Below are 18002 nucleotides of genomic sequence, written 5' to 3' on the forward strand. Positions count from 1 at the left end.
ACATTCCTCATAAATGGGCACTTGAAGATTAAAATGGACCAAACATTTTATGTTCGATAAATAGCCATCCCTTCATCCCTTATTGCATCTGGTTTGCACATTTAAATTTACAGAAATCCTACAGTGTATGCGGCCTCTCAGAAACACGCCTCCCTTTGTCACATCCATAATGCATTCATCTTTTAAAACTCAAGCATAGATATTTTCAAATATTTGGACTCTGCCATTTGGGGTTTAGTAAAATAATAACATACGATTCAAAATATTCGTAATAAATACATTCTGGTGAAAATGTCACATGCATAACCCTGGAATTGCCCAGATCAGACTGACAATAGGACAAGACAACTGATCCAAAGTTGGAATTTTCCATTTGTGTGTATAATTTAGATTTAATTCATTTTATAATAATTTTCCCATAGATATACATTTGTGTGCAGATATTTGTACATTTGTGATTTCATTTGAAGCAATGACAATGCTGCTGTTAGTAGGATGTAAATGTAAAGGACTTTTCACGTTTTTGAATTGTCATGAAAATTGTGAAATTTAAAACATTTATTTTACCTACTGTTTTTTCATCTGAAATATGTTTTCTTAATAAAGTCTAGAAAATTCAGATGTTTTGAAACATCATATTAAGCATCACCTTACCTAAATGATCTGGCTTTCTTATTTCTATCACTCCGGACTACTACATATTTCCTCAAACGCTCTCGCAACATGATGTTTTCTGAAACCTCTGCTTTCCAAGCTTTCCTGTTCTGAACAAGTCGTCACCAGCATTGTTGTTATGCAGAGGTTGTATTGTGAAAGGGGGCATGGAGGGGAATCTTGAGCGAGTGGGCCACTCTGACATAAACACACCCGCTGCCTTTATTACAATCCTAATCACATACTTCGCATGCTGCATGCTGGGAGCTCGACTTCAGGGGGTCCATCTCAAACGGCTGCAGGAACCAGCGACGTGTCATCAATGCGCATCAATCGCCGGCGCAACACGAAATCCTTCCCCTTCAAAAAAAAAAGAAAAAATGGATAGAAGAAAGAAAGAAACAGAGCCCTTCAGATAATGTCTTTCATGGTTCAGTGGCCTTACAGGGTTCCTCCTGCATGGCCCTGAAATGGGCAAATTAATAGTTGCTTTGGAACAAATTGGAATTACACCCTCGATGCATTAATGTCAAGATGCAGGCCAGATTCCCTGACAGGGTGAGGAGAAGAGAAGCTTTGTGAGGCAATGAGATACTAAGATAAAACAGCATCTACCGTCTTTTTCTCGCTCCTGTGGTGTGTGAGAATGGTCAAATGACATGATGTGCACTGTGAGTAAAGGATAAAGCAGAGCTGAATATAGACAGCTTTATGTTCGAGTGCCCACCGGCGAGCTCTGCTGAAGACATGAGAATCACATCTACAACACATCTATCATCGGAGCGATGACTGTAATGTTTTCATCAAATCATTACGCTCAGTAACATTTAAGAACAATGACTTATCACAAACTTGAAAATCTGTTACCATTTATACTCACCATGGATCCACTTTCATTATGTAGAAAAGAGCAACTTGTGCATTCTGCTAAAGATCTCGGCGGACATGTTAGGTACAGCATCAATGACAAATATAATTCTTAAAAAAAACATCACAAGTAATGTTTATTACGAATGTCATGTTTTTAAAGTACCTAAATACAGACTCTTCTTGAATTCGAAGTGAGGAGGATGAATTGTTCCAACATTTTTTACACAGACAGCACATACCAAACAGTCTCACAGAGATATGGACGCATAAGGATGGGTGATAACACTGTCAACGATAAAGGATGGGTTGAGCTATACTACAGTTATAAAAATGAGATTTATAAAAAAATAATAAAATAGACTTTGCTCTTACCATTAATAAGTATTGAATTATCAATATAACACGAGAAACAAATACAATCCCGCCAATATAATTCCAAGTCTGTGAAGACGTATAATGCATTGGTGTTCAAAAACAAAAAACATATTTTAATGTGAGGGGACAGACATCGATACAGTACAATCTCAGCGTAGAAAAATATGTGAAACATTGCTTGGAAAAAATCTGGACACGCGAGACCAGTAAGATTTCATGTCAAGAAGGACATTCAGGTCAAGGTTGCACAATGGAAAATGTCAATTAGTGTGCGACAATAACCTTTAAAAATAAGGGGCTTTCACCGGGCACGAATCACAAGCCAAAGAAAGCAAATCTAATGATGGAAGAAACAGGGCTCATATGCAGATCAAGGAACAGACGTGTCTTCAGGTAATGCTCCAATACGATAATTTCCTTTGGTTGAGCTCTGAAATCCAGAATCCACTCATGAGATCTCAAGCTGTTTGACTTGACTTACTGCTGAGTCTATACAATTTCTTATATATTTTATAAATATATATAGAGATCATGGAGTTGATTTTAGGCAAAAGATTTAGGCTGGTAAAGAAGTGGCAGTCTATTTCATTTGTGAACATTATTTTGCTTCCTGCTATTCAGCGGGAAGTGAGGTGATGTCATTGACTGTGTAGAACAGACTATTACTGGAAGTGAGGTAAAGCTGAGAATTACTCAGTTCAGGATCTCTCGCTCTGTCATTTCCTCTTTCACAAGCTCTGCCTCGACGTCTCGTGGTTCTTCCTCCTCCTGAAAAATAAAGGTGTGTAAATCAAACACATATTAAAAAGCATATTTTTAACATTAAAATAGTTAAAATATAGCGGAAGACATAAAAATATGCTTATAAATGATTCAGTTTGAATCTGGGGCGTAGCGACCATTGGAATATATATTGCTTAGATGTTGATCTTTCATATTACTTTTAGTTCTCAGCTGTGTTTTATTTAAGTATCAACAAGACGACATAAAAATAGAAACAAATTAGATAATTTTCAAAACATTTTGAGTATGGAGTTGTAAAATAAATGTAGATTTGTACAGGTAAAATAGTAGGGTAAAAGTGATGAGAAGTGTTTGTGTTCATAATGAAACCTTCCATAATATTGTGCAAATGTGCCATATCTGAGCTTAGTTTGTGACATTGCCACCATCTCTTCTGAAACTGCTTTCAAGACGTGTGAGATTTGGGGATTTTTCTTAGGAGAAATACTGCATCCGAGATGGATGAGACAAAAGTTCCCTTTTTTCTGTCCATTTAAACTCACTCACATCTAGGAGAAACCACTGAGATATTAAAGAGACCTCATCTGTAGTTTGTCTCTCTTACTGGATATCCACAAGAAATTTCTATACTCCTATAACCACACTTTCTGTGAAAAAAATCACATTTTAAAAACGTATTTGTGTATAAAAGACGGTTTGTAGAATCTAGCGGAAGCCTCACACCTCACATCATCATTATAAAACATAAATTGAACAAACAAAAAAGATCCAATAGTGAATTTCCAAGCATCTAGGCTTAAGTTGAAAACCTGCTAATTTGAGCATGCCTGCCACAGAGAACAGAGAGCAAACGTCATGCCAGAGTCACTTACAGACACGGCAGATTTAGAGGGCACGACAAACAGGAAATGACGGCCATCTCAGCTTTTAAGTGAGTCTGACAGATGCAATTATCCCCTCCTCCAAAGGTTAATAAACACATCTACGCACAGCAATGTGCGGTGTCCTGACCACACACTACACTCCAAACAGCTGAGAAACGCATGATGATTCATGCCTTTACTTACAGACCACATCAAGAGCGTGCGCACACACAGAGAAATCTCATGAAAGCATGTATTGTTTCTTTATTTAAAGCTCTTTATACATTAACATATATTAAATCCATGTAAATGTAATAACCTAGTAGTTAAATAGTAATTACACTGTAAAAAAGCGTGACCGTGTTTTAAGTACACCTAATATAGAAATAAGAAATTGAACATCGGGATTGTGATACACGAGGGGTAAATGTTGGCTTCAGCAGCTGTCTCAGCAGTTAATCTGAAGAGACAGCTTTGCCTTATTCAGCAATGTCTCTCCCATATGGGTCTTGTCTCTGTCTGCGGATGACTTTTGATATGCGGCTAGACCTTTATGAAAAATGAGTTACTTTTTCCTGAACTCTGAGTACTTTGCCGTTGCCGGCCTGTGGGGGGATATAAATCTCAAGGCGGGACGACGCTTCATGAACCTCGCTGCCGGCTCGGCCCGTGACATCCACCAAATCTCTCTGACAAGCCGGCCAATTTTCCAATTATTTTTGGTGCCATACGTTATCATCAGACCAGTCAGCACTTAAACGGGATGCTAACAATCTCGTAGGCCCTTGATTGAGCTTTTTCACACTCTCATGGACACACATGGACACGACTTCACACACTTGGACCCACAAGTCATTGCCGGCCTGTGATTAATAGTGTTTATCCCCGAGGACAGGGTGCCGGACATGGCGTGTTACGACTGGTGGATTACTGCATAAACTTGGTTCCTGTGAATTGCTAACACATTCTGATGCACTACAGATACATGAGGAGCTTGGCAGCTGGAAGAAAAAGAACGCCCTTTAGGTCTTGCACGTGGTACATTAAACAGTCATATTGTTCAAATAGAAAACATTTAGAAATATGAAAAATTTAGGTAGTTTTGGACAAATATGTAATTTAATATATTTAGACAAAATTACATTGCATCATCGATTAAGTTATAAATAACAAATATTGCAGAAACTATAACTAATTAACTGCAAAAAAGTATAAAAAAACTTCCACACAAGACAACCTGCCTCAGTCTGACAACCTGCTAATGTTGTTTACTCATTTAGGCAACAGTTATTACAAACAATGATATTTCATGTTAGGATAGTACTCATAAACATAATATTAATGTAACTCCCCTTTCAACTGAAAGTTATGCACAAAAAAAAGTAATTGGACTTTTGATTCGGTCCCTAAGTAACTAAAGAGTAGCCTAGACTACTTCCTCATGTGACAATTAGCCCGTCTCCTTTATCTGTTCACCTGTTCAGCCTGAGGACTCCAACAATACATCCATCCCCAGTAAGATAAAACGCTTTCCTGAAAAATAGTGATATATACTTGTCAAAATAAGAATAATTCCAAAATGTGAAGTTCCTCTCCACTCCGTAGTGCTCCCACTTCAATTTTTTTAAACAGGGTGCTCATTTTGCTGACAGTGTGACATTTGCTTTGTGAGGCAGAGGCATCGTGGAGATGCAGGCCCTCTAAGGGCCCGATCACCCTGACAGGCAGCTGCTTTGTGGGATATCTCCATCACTCTTCTCTGGGGAAAGCTGGAGCCTTCATTTCTGCCATTCACTCTCCATGCAGCAGCCAGCCCTCTGGCTACGACTTATACATGTATGATAATGAGATGCCAAATTCTTCATTCTAATTGCATTTTAGATTTTAAAAGGGCAAAAAAACGTTGCTAAAGCGAAATGGTGTGAGCGGCAGTGTGAGGGAGACTTAAAGGGAGCAAAGACGGAGGAAAGCAAGCGCGTGGACTGGACCCTAGGTGGCAACAAAGGCCTGCGGTGTGTTAATGCATCCGAGTCAAAGACCCCTGCTGCCTTACAGCGGCACAATAAACCCCCCCTTTCTCTTTTCCTTGCCACCCACACAACATGCAGCAAACTTCATAAAGCGGGATTAAAATAAAGCCGTGTTTAAAAAAATTATATATAAAGAATTAAAAATGTACGACGCTGCATTGACTTTAATAAGCTTTAGCATCCTTTATCAAGCTGGCACAGTCCTCAAAGAATTATTGGGCTAATTAGCATGACTTCTTTCTCAATCATTTTTTCTGCTTTCATTATATTTATTTGTGCGCGTGTAAAATGTGCAGAGCGCTGCCTTTATGTGACGGAGGTAAAGAAACGGCTTTTCGGTCTCCCCATCTGATAGGTGCTGGCGTGAGCCTGCAATCCCGCTTGCTCCGCGGAAGATGGATTGATGTCCCACAACGATGATGAAAACACGCAGCATGTAAGGAAGCTGAAGCAACATCTACAGAAAATGAAGCACCGTGGTATAAACCAATGGGTGTTTTTAGGATGTAGAGGGAGGAATGGAAGAGAGAAAGAGAGCGCTTTCAGACCCCGGATTATTCATGACCCCTCCGAACCATCTCTCTTCATAGAAATGAAGGAAAAACATTTGCTAGGAAAAATATGCGAAATGAAACTTTTTCTTGAAAAAAGTGGGGTCCAAAAGTTTTAAACAGATTCAATATATTCTGCACTATTCGTAGGTCACTAATTAAATAAATTAATACATTTAAAATGTCCTAAATGCAAATAAATTTGTCATTTTTGGCAACTTGGTGATTCAAACAGAAGCAAGAAAATCTAAGCTTTGGTGCAAAGAGGTACGGTAATGCACATCCCTGCTGAAAAAAACCCAATAGAAACCATTAAACAAGTTGTAATGGTTTTGATGGTTTTAAAAGGGTTTGCATTGGTTAAAATGGGAACTATAATGGTTCTACTGGTATGTGATGGAATCTCTTGGTGGTATGTTTAATTCTACTGGAATAATGCCCAAAACACAATAGAAAAAGGAATTTTGTAATGATTTTAATGGAAAAAGCTATTGGTTCATAATGGTATTTTAATGTATACCAATAGAATTGCTGTTATGGTTTCTATTGGGATTCTATCGTTTTTTTCAGCAGTGCAGGGAACCCTTCCTAAAACACAATAGAAAATTGAATGGATTTAATGGTTTTTATGGGAATTGTATTGGGTTTAATGGAAACTATCTTATGGTATGTGATGGATTATATTGGTGGCAGATGGGAACCAACAGATCCTATTCAAATAATGGTTTTAATGGTTCAAAAATGGTCCCTGCTGAAAAAAAGAATAGAAATTCAACAGAAACCATTACAGAAATTCTAATGGTTTCCATTTAAATACCATTATAAACCATTAGCTTTTCCATCAAAACCATTATTTTCAACCAAATGTTCATGCTAAGAATTATATAATAGAAAAGCAGTTTAACTTGCGTTCCCATGACTTTGTACATCACAATCTTGTTAGTTTGGGAGTATAGACAGCCGACAGATATTTACACGAGTAAACAACTTGAGTGCAATGGTCTACAAGCACATATCCAAGGTGTGCGTTTGTGTACGCGTTTCACTGTAGTGGAAATGACACGATCGCATTCGGTCATAAACACTCGCTTCATTAGGCAGCCGAGGCTGTGTGTTACGCGCTACATTGAACCACCTCTGGCCCCATCGTCTCGTTCTCTCACACACCCTCTCCCAGCAAAACCCAATCACCAGAAAGCACAATTAAATTTCATGACTATGCATATTTGCGCTTCCCATTTTCATTTATTACAAAGGGCATTCATTAATCTACCTTTTTTCCCAGAGAATGGATTTTCATTTTAGTGAGGTGTGACAGATATTGAGGTGAACTTACCGAGAGTTGGCTAATTAAATGAACAGTAAAATGCGCAAGCCTGAGATTTTTCCTTTTTTATTTTTTATTCGAATCTGATAAGAGCCGCCGTTGCGAAGAGGGGGGTGGCGCATGAAGAGATTGGTACTTTCTCTCTCTTTCCAATTTCAGCAGTTTCGGGTAAAATATTAAATTATGAATAAATGTAACTGCTCAAACTCAGTGAGAAAATTGGTCGCTGTGAACATGGGCTCTTAAATGGACAGACAGCAGCCGAAAACTAAACAACATCTAGCATAAAAGCAGATGCAATAAAGAGGGCACTAATAAAGTAGTACTAAAACACGGACTCGCGGGCGAAAACAAATGAGCCGCATCTGAGACTGCAGCGCGGTGAGTAATGTTAAGCACGCCAGGTGAACCCCAAGTGCAACCAAGGTAACACTGGGACACTTTTTAAGTGGAACACTCTAAAGTCATACAGCAAAAAATATACAAAAACATGTTGAAAAAAGTTCAAAAACTGTTAAAAAATGTAAGTAATATTTCTCTTTAATATCGACAGAGGTTCAAGGGTACATTTGGTTGCATTTTAGAGCGCGCTCTGTGGCAAAAAGTTCACAGAGGTGACACGCACAGACGTCTGCAATGTGCAGGAAACACAGAGCCAACAGGCCAAACGGAGACAGTATGTGGATCAATCAAATAATACAATGGACCAATAAACATCGACAAGCTTTTTCTGCATGATACCCCAGAATCATCAGAACAACATTCTACATTCATTTCCTCGCCTGTGTAAGGAACCTGGAACGCTCAGGCTGAATAAACCACCTTACCGACCAACGGGAAGTCTTTTCAAACCAGTTGCAGAAAAGAATGGAGAGCTCAAGAGGGGCCTGACTATGTGTGTGTGGCCTTCCTGTTATGAACAGCATGCAGTTTGCTGATCCCCATTAATGTGATATATAGCATCACAAGGTAATGCTCCTCTAAGGCTGCATTTGTTAAACAGTGTGCAGGTCTGTACGTGTGCATATGGGAGTGTGTGAGAATGCATTCTTGAACCGGTTTGTTAGTATGTGTGCAGGAGCGAAGACATCCCCATACAAGCATTTCCCTTTGTCAGCGAATACCGGGGGGAAATCCAATCAAATATAGGTAAATGAAATAAGGCCCTACATCGTCTCTTCACTATTGTGAGCAGCACTGAGGTCAGAGGTTTATACAGTCTTGTCATGTCCAGTGTCCCCTTTGAGGAGTGTGATAAGGAAATTCCTGGTTCTTTATTAATAATTCATGCAGATGGAACAGTCTCTCTACCATCCTCCCTACATTCTCGTTGTCGCCTGGTGGACTGACAAGCTAGTTTTTATGTCATGTTTTTTTTATGAATAAAGGAGGCGGTAAAACCTTCTGTTATTTGATTTCTTGATACTAATTTGGATTAAAGACTGAGTGGAGTGCCTTGAAATGCGCAGCTTTGCTAGATGACTTGACATAATTTCCAACGAAGCAGGAATTTAGGGCTGGGACATATTGACTAGCTTCTCTCCAGGCTACTCTACCCAGATAGCACAGGTACGTCTGTAAAAGGGCTGCTAAAGATACCCTTAGAAAAGGTAGTTTTACTTACGTTCTAAACCACAAACATCTTCTAGATGTCTATATGACATTTCACAGCAGACGTCTCAGAGACGTATTGCAGATGAGCAAACAGACATCTCCAGATGTACATTGCAGATGTAGATGCAGGCATCAAAGTCTACCAGTTATATGTATGCTATTAGGGTGGTGGAGCAAAACTACTTGCAGAACAACTACACAGACCCACAAATATCTTCCGCTGTGTTCTCAGTACTCTTGCTCTTTCAAAGTGGTCGACAACAAGATCTCAAAGCAGATAACAGACCAAGTTCAACTATAAAAATGACCTAGACAGCAGGTACTTCAAAAGATGGTCTCTCTGGGTTGGTGGATCTTAAAGGTTCATAGCTTCTGTGATAAATTGGATCATATTTACCAAAACATTACAAAAGCCTTTGACCGGTCCACCCAGTTACCAGGTTGTGCCATAGAGGTGCACAGAGTGAGTTATTAAAACCCAGTAAGTACTGAGAGAAAGTGACCAACGGGACAGCTAGAATTTGCCATGTCATCTCCAGGGTCCTGTTTACTGAGTAAATTGGCCCCTGAGAGGGCAGGAGGTGTCCGGCTTGCCTAGTTAAAGTGATGGACGTGACTCTGGTGCATTGATTTTCCCTTTGTCAGTACGCTCTCTCCATTTCGCGAGCAGGAAACACAGAGATAACTTCTCTCAGGATCCGGCTACTCTTTCCCGAACCCCAACATTTGGTGGTACACAACTACAATAGCTCACCCTACTTGACCTTTGCTATCAGACGTCCATTAAACACTCTTTTAGTTTGCCTTAAAAAATGTGTGTGTCTGATGTGTATGAGGTGATCTAAAGGAGATCCGATATGAACTTTTCTATTAGACTGGTACGAAATGGACTGGCAAGGTTTTTGCCCTTGGTTCTGTCAGGTGGCAATCAAAAGTCATCCAGTCTGATGAATAATGATCTCTATTTTCCATTACAAATTTCATTCCATGGTAAAGCAGGCAGAGCGAGGGACTTCATTAAGTTCATTAGCCAAACTTAATTGAGGCTGTTTAGCGGGTCGGTCTGTCAAGGCTTTGACTGATGGCTGTGCTTGTAAAGGTAATCGTCTCCAGATCCGAAGCTTAACAGCAAATCAAATATTAACAGGCCCACAAATAACCGCATAATACTTTACAGCATGTGTGATTGTAAAGTGCTTTTCGGATATAAAAACACTAAATAAATTAAAACAGCCCCAAAGTAAACCTTAAGGTCAAGAAGTGGCCTGTTTGACGGGCTTGCACTTCACTAAATGTGCTTGCACTTCTCGGGCGATAGAAATACATTCGTCTAAGTGTTATACTTGCAGCAGTAACGAGGTTTTTGACCCAAAGTCTAGATAGAAAATGAATTAACAACCCACAAAAGCCGACCAAAGGCATTTTCTAAGCGGGGTGCGCCCCGTGGCATTTCAAACACACCACCACGCATCTGCCGGGACGTTTTATCACGAGGGTGAGCAGCGGTGACACGCGGGTGTAAATAAAGCTCAAACAAGCCCCTCTCCACTACCTAACAGGTTCTCGAACTAAAGGCCATCCGTATATTATGGCAGGACTGTCATTTTATTACCCGAATCAATTCGGCGGGGCTTTGAGGTGACAGCGGAGGGATGTGGCCTTCGTTGGCCGGGGGGTTATCTAACGTGCGCAGGCAGGAAAATACACAGCCCGCGTAATGAACTCAACTCTAGCTAATAAAGACTTTATTGCGTATGAACTGATAGTAGCGCCAGCCCTGTATGCCCGCGTGCTCGTAACTAATGAAAATGAGCTTTTTCTTGTCACCCCTTTTTTAGGTGGGGAGAGCGAGGCAAACGTAATTAAGTGATTTAATAACGCAAACGTCTTGACGCAACAAATCATCCACCAAGAAACAAGTTAAACAACATTTTTTATTAATCAAGACCTCAGAGGCAAAAACCCATTCATGGTGACCTTTAAAAAGGCAACGAATGCGAGAATTTCACAGAGAGACAGATAACCACACGGCAAGCTCGGGAGTATCTCGTACCCTCCAATCAACAACCGCGACACCCACGGATCGGCCTCACATATAACGGTCTGCGGTACACGGTGAGTCGAGGGCCTGTCGGTTTTGATTGAGAGGCTGAAAAGAAAGATGGTTGGAACCTCTTGCTTCTTTCTCTCCCCCACTCACGCTTCTCACTCAAGGCTGGATGGGATAACAGATCGCCTCTTTAGTCGCATGCTGCCGTTCTGTGGTGTCAAACCAAAGCACAGTTCCCCTTTAATGTCGACCCCTACAATCGTGCAGAGGAGAAGAAATGCAGATGAAGCTGGCTGCATTTTAAGCTGGCATTTAAAAAAACACCGAGACGGACTACAGGTAAAGAGGTCTCCACAGCAGATTACTGAACTTACAGTACTTAAACATAGCGCTCATCTCCGGAGAGCTCTCTGGTGCCCATAATGGAATCAATTATGTTTCAAATGGCAGCCACAGTCAAACTCATCGGCACAGTCGTTTCAATTTTATCTGTGATGGGTCAGATGTTTCTGTATTTAAAAGGCAAGTAAGTGCTGAACAAGCTCCAGATATTTATTTCGTCACTCATTTAGGATACAAATAATTACAATTAATTCAGATCTTTTCAGTTTAAAGATATGAATAATAAAGAAAAATATCGCTGGTGTCCTTCTTAAACCCTATATCTCCATATTTCGTATTTTTGCCATAATTCATTATCATTAGTCATCCTTTATGTTTGTCATCGAGTTTTGCAAATATCTAACCAAAAAATAGTATTAAAACCTGCTTTTCAACTTTGACAAGGCAGTATTTAGTAAGATGAGATAAGACAAACAAGGATTCAGAAGGACAGCAACGATAATATAACAATATAATTTATATATACAAATCTTAAAATCTAAATTTGGTAATAACAGGTTACATCGAAAATAATGGTATCTGCAAAATAAATGTAACTGTCCCTAAAAACAATAGACACTGAATTTGACATGTTCAATTTAATCCTGAATACTTTCATACACGTAAATTACTGGATGCACAGCAATTATTTTGTGACTTTGATGTAGACGTGTACCCGTCTTCAACCATCTCCTTGCAATAAAAATAAAAGAGAATCACCCAGTGATTATGAAAGGTAGGCTACTCCTTATGTCATTTTTATACTGATGTTTTGTCAGCAGTGGACAATAAGGTTAAAACGAACTAAAGTGTTCTTAAAATTGAAGCAACCAGAAAAATCAAAGCAGGACAGCAGAAACCAGATGGCAAGAATGAGATAAGACAACAGCTCCAACTAAAATCGCACACAGCATGTGTTAGAAAGGGAGAGGTAGAGATGTGTGTTCCCTGGATTTCATGGGGAATGTGTGTGAGCGTCTGTGATTAAACAGGATTGCGTCTGGTCTCTGAAAGTCCCCGGAGAGAGGCTGGTCTCACGGCTGGCTGTCAGCGAACGCATTCTAAAGGCAAAGACTTGTTTAATCCCTGTGGCCCTGGTGCACCTCCCACTGTCTAAAGCTCTTTTCTCCGTCACCACTCGCTTTCCTTCCATCGCTTTTGTTCTGAACTGTAAAGCTCTCATTTTGCAGCAGCAGGTTACCGATCTGGAGCTTTTCTTCTACGCCTTAGACTTACAATAGCACTATTTACAAGAGATACACGGCGCACACAAAGGGGGTCTCGCTGCCAGAATGTAATTCTTCAACGGTCGATTTTATGAGCGAGAGATTAGGCCGTTTTAAGAAACAAATGTGTCCTGCGTCAAAAGAGCCTTTTATCTGCGAAACTTTAAAAAAAACTTGAGACAGTTTAATGTTTAATTTATATTTGAGCAAATATTAGACCATTAGAATGGTTCAATCATTACATTACAGTCAAGACAGTTGCATGACTTGCCAAACAGTGAGTGAATGTCTCAATAACGTCTCGATAAGCGTAGCATGTAGATACTAAGATACAGTAAATGGCAACCATCTGGCAGTGTTTGCATTCAATCACGCTCTCTGCTTTAACCTTTTAATTTGAATACTGAGCAATAATTCCACTCTCCACCATGCCGTCAGACCACCGTAATTTTTCATCTTTTATTTTCTCTTCGGCAAACATCAATTAACCCCCATTTTCCATGCAGCAAAAGTCTGGCAAGGCTGGACTGCCCATTTAAAGATAAATTGAAAGCAGATGCATTTATTAACTTAATTAGGTTTCCACGAAGACACATCATGCTTTTTATTGCACTGTAATTCAATGGGAAATGTTTGGGAGAACAAGAACGCGCTTAGTAATACAACTATGTAGAAGCTCCAAAACACGCATCCGTCCAAATAAGTAATCCACAGGGTCAAGTGAACTACAAAATGCCTAGGGTATACACCTAGAATGACTGTGAGTAAATTACAGGCTTATTTTCATTTTCTGGTGAACTATTACATTAAAACAATAAGCCTAAATACTTATGCAATGTACTTATTTCAGTACTTATATTCAAGTTGTCACAAATCCGTTTTTGTTTTGTCATTACTGTGCATGAATGTAGATGAATGTAATTTTTATTTATTTAAAGTAGTTTAAGATAAGGCAGCAACATAACAAGATGTGAATAAAATGAAGAGGGATGAACACTGATAAACAAACAGAGACTGGAGTGTTAACTTCGGCCTGGCGTGTGCATCCAATGAAACCTTCATCTGTACACAAAGGAATGCTAAAGGAGCCTGTCTACACAACACTTGGCTCTCACCTTCGATGAAGAGTTGTCACACTCCTGACAGATCCATCCGTAGCCCGTTTGTTTGGGTGACTTTTTCAGGGGAGGGTCCAGACAGCCAAAGTGATAACATAGCAGACACTCATCACACCTACAAAGAAAACAGGCAGCGTATTAGCAGCGAGAATACATTAAAATGCGGCTGCCGTGCGATCACGCACACACTTATATATTCCGCCAAGAGGGCAGGATGGTCCTAACCAGGCAGGTATGATAGATGGTGACAGAGCCATTTGCTGTCAGGTAACAGATGCTTAATAGATTCAAAACACACGGGCACACAACCTCTCACACGGCCTTGTACAGCCATCATAAAACACGCTGCTCGATTGGTCTGCTGAAATGAGTTTCAGCTCATCTTGTCGATAAATCTCGATAGGACTTTTATTCCAGAGTCCCCGTGTCAAGAAAGATACAGAAGTAGAGTCTTTAGTTATAGTTCTGCTCATCTGAATTCTGTAAGACAGTCATCTCGATTGTTATGAAATGTTATGGTAGTACAAACCTCACATTGTTTGTTGTGAGAACATGCGAGTTACATAAATTATTACATGAATCGAAAATAAACAACAGCCTATATATATATATATATATATATATATATTCACATTTTGAGTTATGTATATTTATATACGGTTTATCATTTTTGCAATTTAACATATTACAGTATAAATTACAAAATCACAAAACAATTTCCATGGCATAGTACAGTTGGAAAAAAACGGCAAAGCAGTAAATATTAAACCTGTACATATAATATTTAGCTTGACCTCCAGGACACTAAGCTGTTTTCAACATCGATAAAAATGAGTACGTAAAGCAACGTAAAGTTTTAGTGTTCAACGGAGATGTCAAGTGGAAGGCTATAGTTACCGATTGACCATTTTACTCCTGTGAAAAAGCCAGACGGTTTTAAAAACAAACATTCAACTGTTTAATTTATTAGATTATCGTGAGGAACACAAAGTGCATGCTGCTCTTATTTAACATGCAGAAGGTGACATTGCTGAGCATCAACATGCCCTTCACCCTGCAGTCCATCTCCTCTCTCCTTCCTGTCCATAATTAACTAATTATGTTGTAATCAATAGAGTAGATTCTGATTTGGCAATGTAAATCAGATAAGGCCGATAAGAGCCGGGGAGGTCAATAGGCTCCATCCCCATCCTCATCTTCATTACAGGAAGAAGAGGCACAGTGGTCTTATCAGTAAGTCCCTAAGATGAGGTTAGACAGAGAGAGAAAGACAGAGAAACAGGTGCCATTTTTGCGTCCAGGTACATGAGAAACAACACCAAGAGACATTTTTGTGGAGGCTGGGATGTACTAGGTGTCACTGAACCCAGTGCTGTGTGACGTGGAAGCCCTTTTCAAACTCAGCATTTGAAATCTGTGATGTGCCTAATTAAAGGACCTGAGGTGATACGGCTCAGTGCTAATGAGCAGAGAGTCGTATGCTTAAGACACCTGTACACCTTCTGTCAACGCCGAACTCCTACATTGCTGGAAAAGGCTAACCGGATTGATTAATATGGTTTTCTGGCCATTAATACGACATTTCATTGACACAGTGCAATAAGGGCAAATGCAGTCCTGATTTTTTGTTTTGTTTGATGACCGCCATCTATTCAGAAAAAGATTTGCGCTCAGAATTTGAATTTTGTTGGGTTTACATGCTTTCAAAAGTTTGATCGGAGACCAACAATAAGTTGACAATGATGCCGGCACCTCAACAGTATAACATTAGGCTGAACATACTTCACATTGTTTTTCACCAAGCAACCAAATAAACTACTGAAGTCCTTTGGAAAACACTTCAATGTGCCTTTGCAGAAAAGAATGAGCTGACTCTCACCTGTGGTTACCATGCCAACCTATTATTTCCCTGAGCTGGGGAGAACCGCAATAGGGCAGTCAAAGACAAATGCTTCCAAGAATTCCCATCGGATCAAAACTGCCCTGAAACCTACTACGATGTAAAGACTCGTTCACTTAGTATAAAACACCGGTGACCATGACTACTTACAATTGAAGCTGCCACTGCCTGTCACACAGAGGGATAAAGTCTAACTATTTAAAAGAACGAGAGAGTGTCGCTTTTTTGTGATATTACAATATTTACCATGCCACACTCAAGACCACCAAAGCCATATGCATGAAAACCAACTGAATTAAAACAAACACAGGGTATTCCAAAAGCATTATGGTTATGATATTGCAATTATGGCAGAGTTTGGCTATATACACAGACAGTGAATTTGTGACCCGCGACGCAAACTGCATGACGTGTTTGCCATCTGCGCGTGACATTTGGTTGAATCGTGTCTTTCGTGCAAATTGCATAGTTTTAAGTCGAGAAAGATATTACCTAAAAAGCTTATTTACTGCTACAATGTGAAAAGTCTGGATGCACGTAGACTTTCCCGGCGCAAGTGTCACGAAAAACTATAGCCCTACATGTAATATTGAGCGAGGATCGCAATGCTTTGCATTTGGTTTGAGCACACAGTAAGGCCCTTTAAACATCAACTGTATGTTAACCAGTAGGCATGAGCCTGTTGGCTAATTTGCAACAATTTGTACGATGCAAATTGCACAAAAATGTGCGATTATTTAAAAACGCAATACAGAATCTAATCTAAACCTAACGTCACTGGCGTAAAAGCAAATAATACAACAACGCATGACGATCGTACAAATTTATACGAATCAGTCACCTTGTAAAACAGTTAGAAATTCCCGCGAGATAGTGTTGAAAAAAGCTCATATTGACAATATACAAATCAGTCTGAAGGAGGAAAATAACTTCGACAATCTGCTCTATTACTCAAAAAATATATTAAATGTGTTAATTGTCTTAGCAAACAAACACCTTATCTCTTTATCCAATATGATATTGTAGCATTTCCCAAGCTCATTTAAACGGTGCATACTGCTTGTGTGTCGGCGTGCAGGGTTCCTGTTTTTAATCCATATATTTATTGTGACAGAGCAATGTGAAATTGGCTTGCCCTCGGCAACAGACTGTCAACTCGAAGCTGCTTCCATTACATGATCCTCCTCTGAAGTGAGAGAGAGAGGGAGAGAGTAAACGAAGAAAGAAACTACTGAAAGACACCCAGCAGTATCCTCACACTCCATTATACACTGCAATAGAATCTGCCTCTCACTTGTTAGTGTGTTTTACTTCCGTTTTATTCTTTTGTACATAAAGCCGTTAAATACATCAGACAGCTAACAAGAACCTTGCACGAGAAGATATTACACGATGAGACTTTTATTTCGGTTTAAAGGAGATCATTAAAACAACACAAAAACTGATCATTATCCCACCTTTACTGCAATACTCTCAAGGTGACAGCGCAAGCACGCAAGAAAGAATCACACAGGGCAAGAAAACAAACACAATTACGAATATAACCGCAAATGCAATTTTTTCTAGGTTATGAGTACAAATGCACACAAAGACACGTACAAATGCACACAAAGACACGTGCAAGCGCTCTCGATCACAACCACCCATACATAAATATATACAGGGGCTGAGCAGGCATTTCTGTGCAAGAAAGGGGAATTTAAATCACCCTAAGGTTTCTTGTGAAAAGAAGACAAATGAGCAGGAGTATGTGAGCGCAGCGCTAATGAGCACAATGCTATTGTTGCACACAGTTGCCGATTGATTTCATATGAATCCCCCACTCCAGCAAATAAAGAAAGAGTACGAGACTCCCCAGCTTCCTGCGGGGGGGACAAGTTTAGGACCCGCGGCAGCCACGGGAGGCTTGCGTTTTATTAGCGTAGCGCGCCCCGGTTCGCCATTTGCTTCTTTAATTACTTTGCCTTAATGAACCTTTTGTAACATTTGTTGTGTATCGCGGTTTACCATCTTTGAATTAAAACACTGCTCAGTGATGCAGATCCAAGCAAAGAGACAGTCAGATGACTATGCTTAATTGGAATTCAGATTGACAATGACCAATCATCATAGGAGCTTCGACCGGAAGTAACCTTTCAAGATGATTTTTGTAACGATCTACAGACGATCGAAGAACTAATGAAGAAATAACGATATGAAAGAAATGTTGTCTTCGTGGCTAAAGGGAACAAGTAACGATTCTGTAGTGTGTTATGGTTCCGGTCCTTGATTCTGATTGGTCAATACTTGTGTTTAATAA

At 39.7% G+C, this 18002-nt stretch overlaps 1 protein-coding gene across 4 annotated transcripts in view; it reads right to left on the bottom strand.

The window, feature by feature from the left end:
- Window positions 1-1635: 1635 nt before the first annotated feature.
- phf14 (PHD finger protein 14) overlaps window positions 1636-18002 on the bottom strand; it is a 66741-nt gene continuing 50374 nt past the window's right edge. Inside the window, exons 17-19 of one of the 4 annotated variants that reach the window (XR_013788138.1) lie at window positions 13801-13918; window positions 11453-11587; window positions 10951-11331 (exon numbers count right to left, since the gene is read on the bottom strand). Coding sequence is in view for 2 of the 4 variants with exons in the window: in XM_079484602.1 (XP_079340728.1) it covers window positions 2593-2667; window positions 13801-13918 (193 nt within the window). In the remaining 2 variants the exon portion in view is untranslated. Of the gene's footprint in view, window positions 2668-10944; window positions 11332-11452; window positions 11588-13800; window positions 13919-18002 lie in introns of those variants that run through there. The other 3 variants (XR_013788139.1, XM_079484602.1, XM_079484603.1) reach the window with 3 other exon arrangements.

This window comes from Barbatula barbatula (assembly GCF_947034865.1).
Source record: "Barbatula barbatula genome assembly, chromosome: 21".
Classification (NCBI taxonomy): Eukaryota; Metazoa; Chordata; class Actinopteri; order Cypriniformes; family Nemacheilidae; genus Barbatula; species Barbatula barbatula.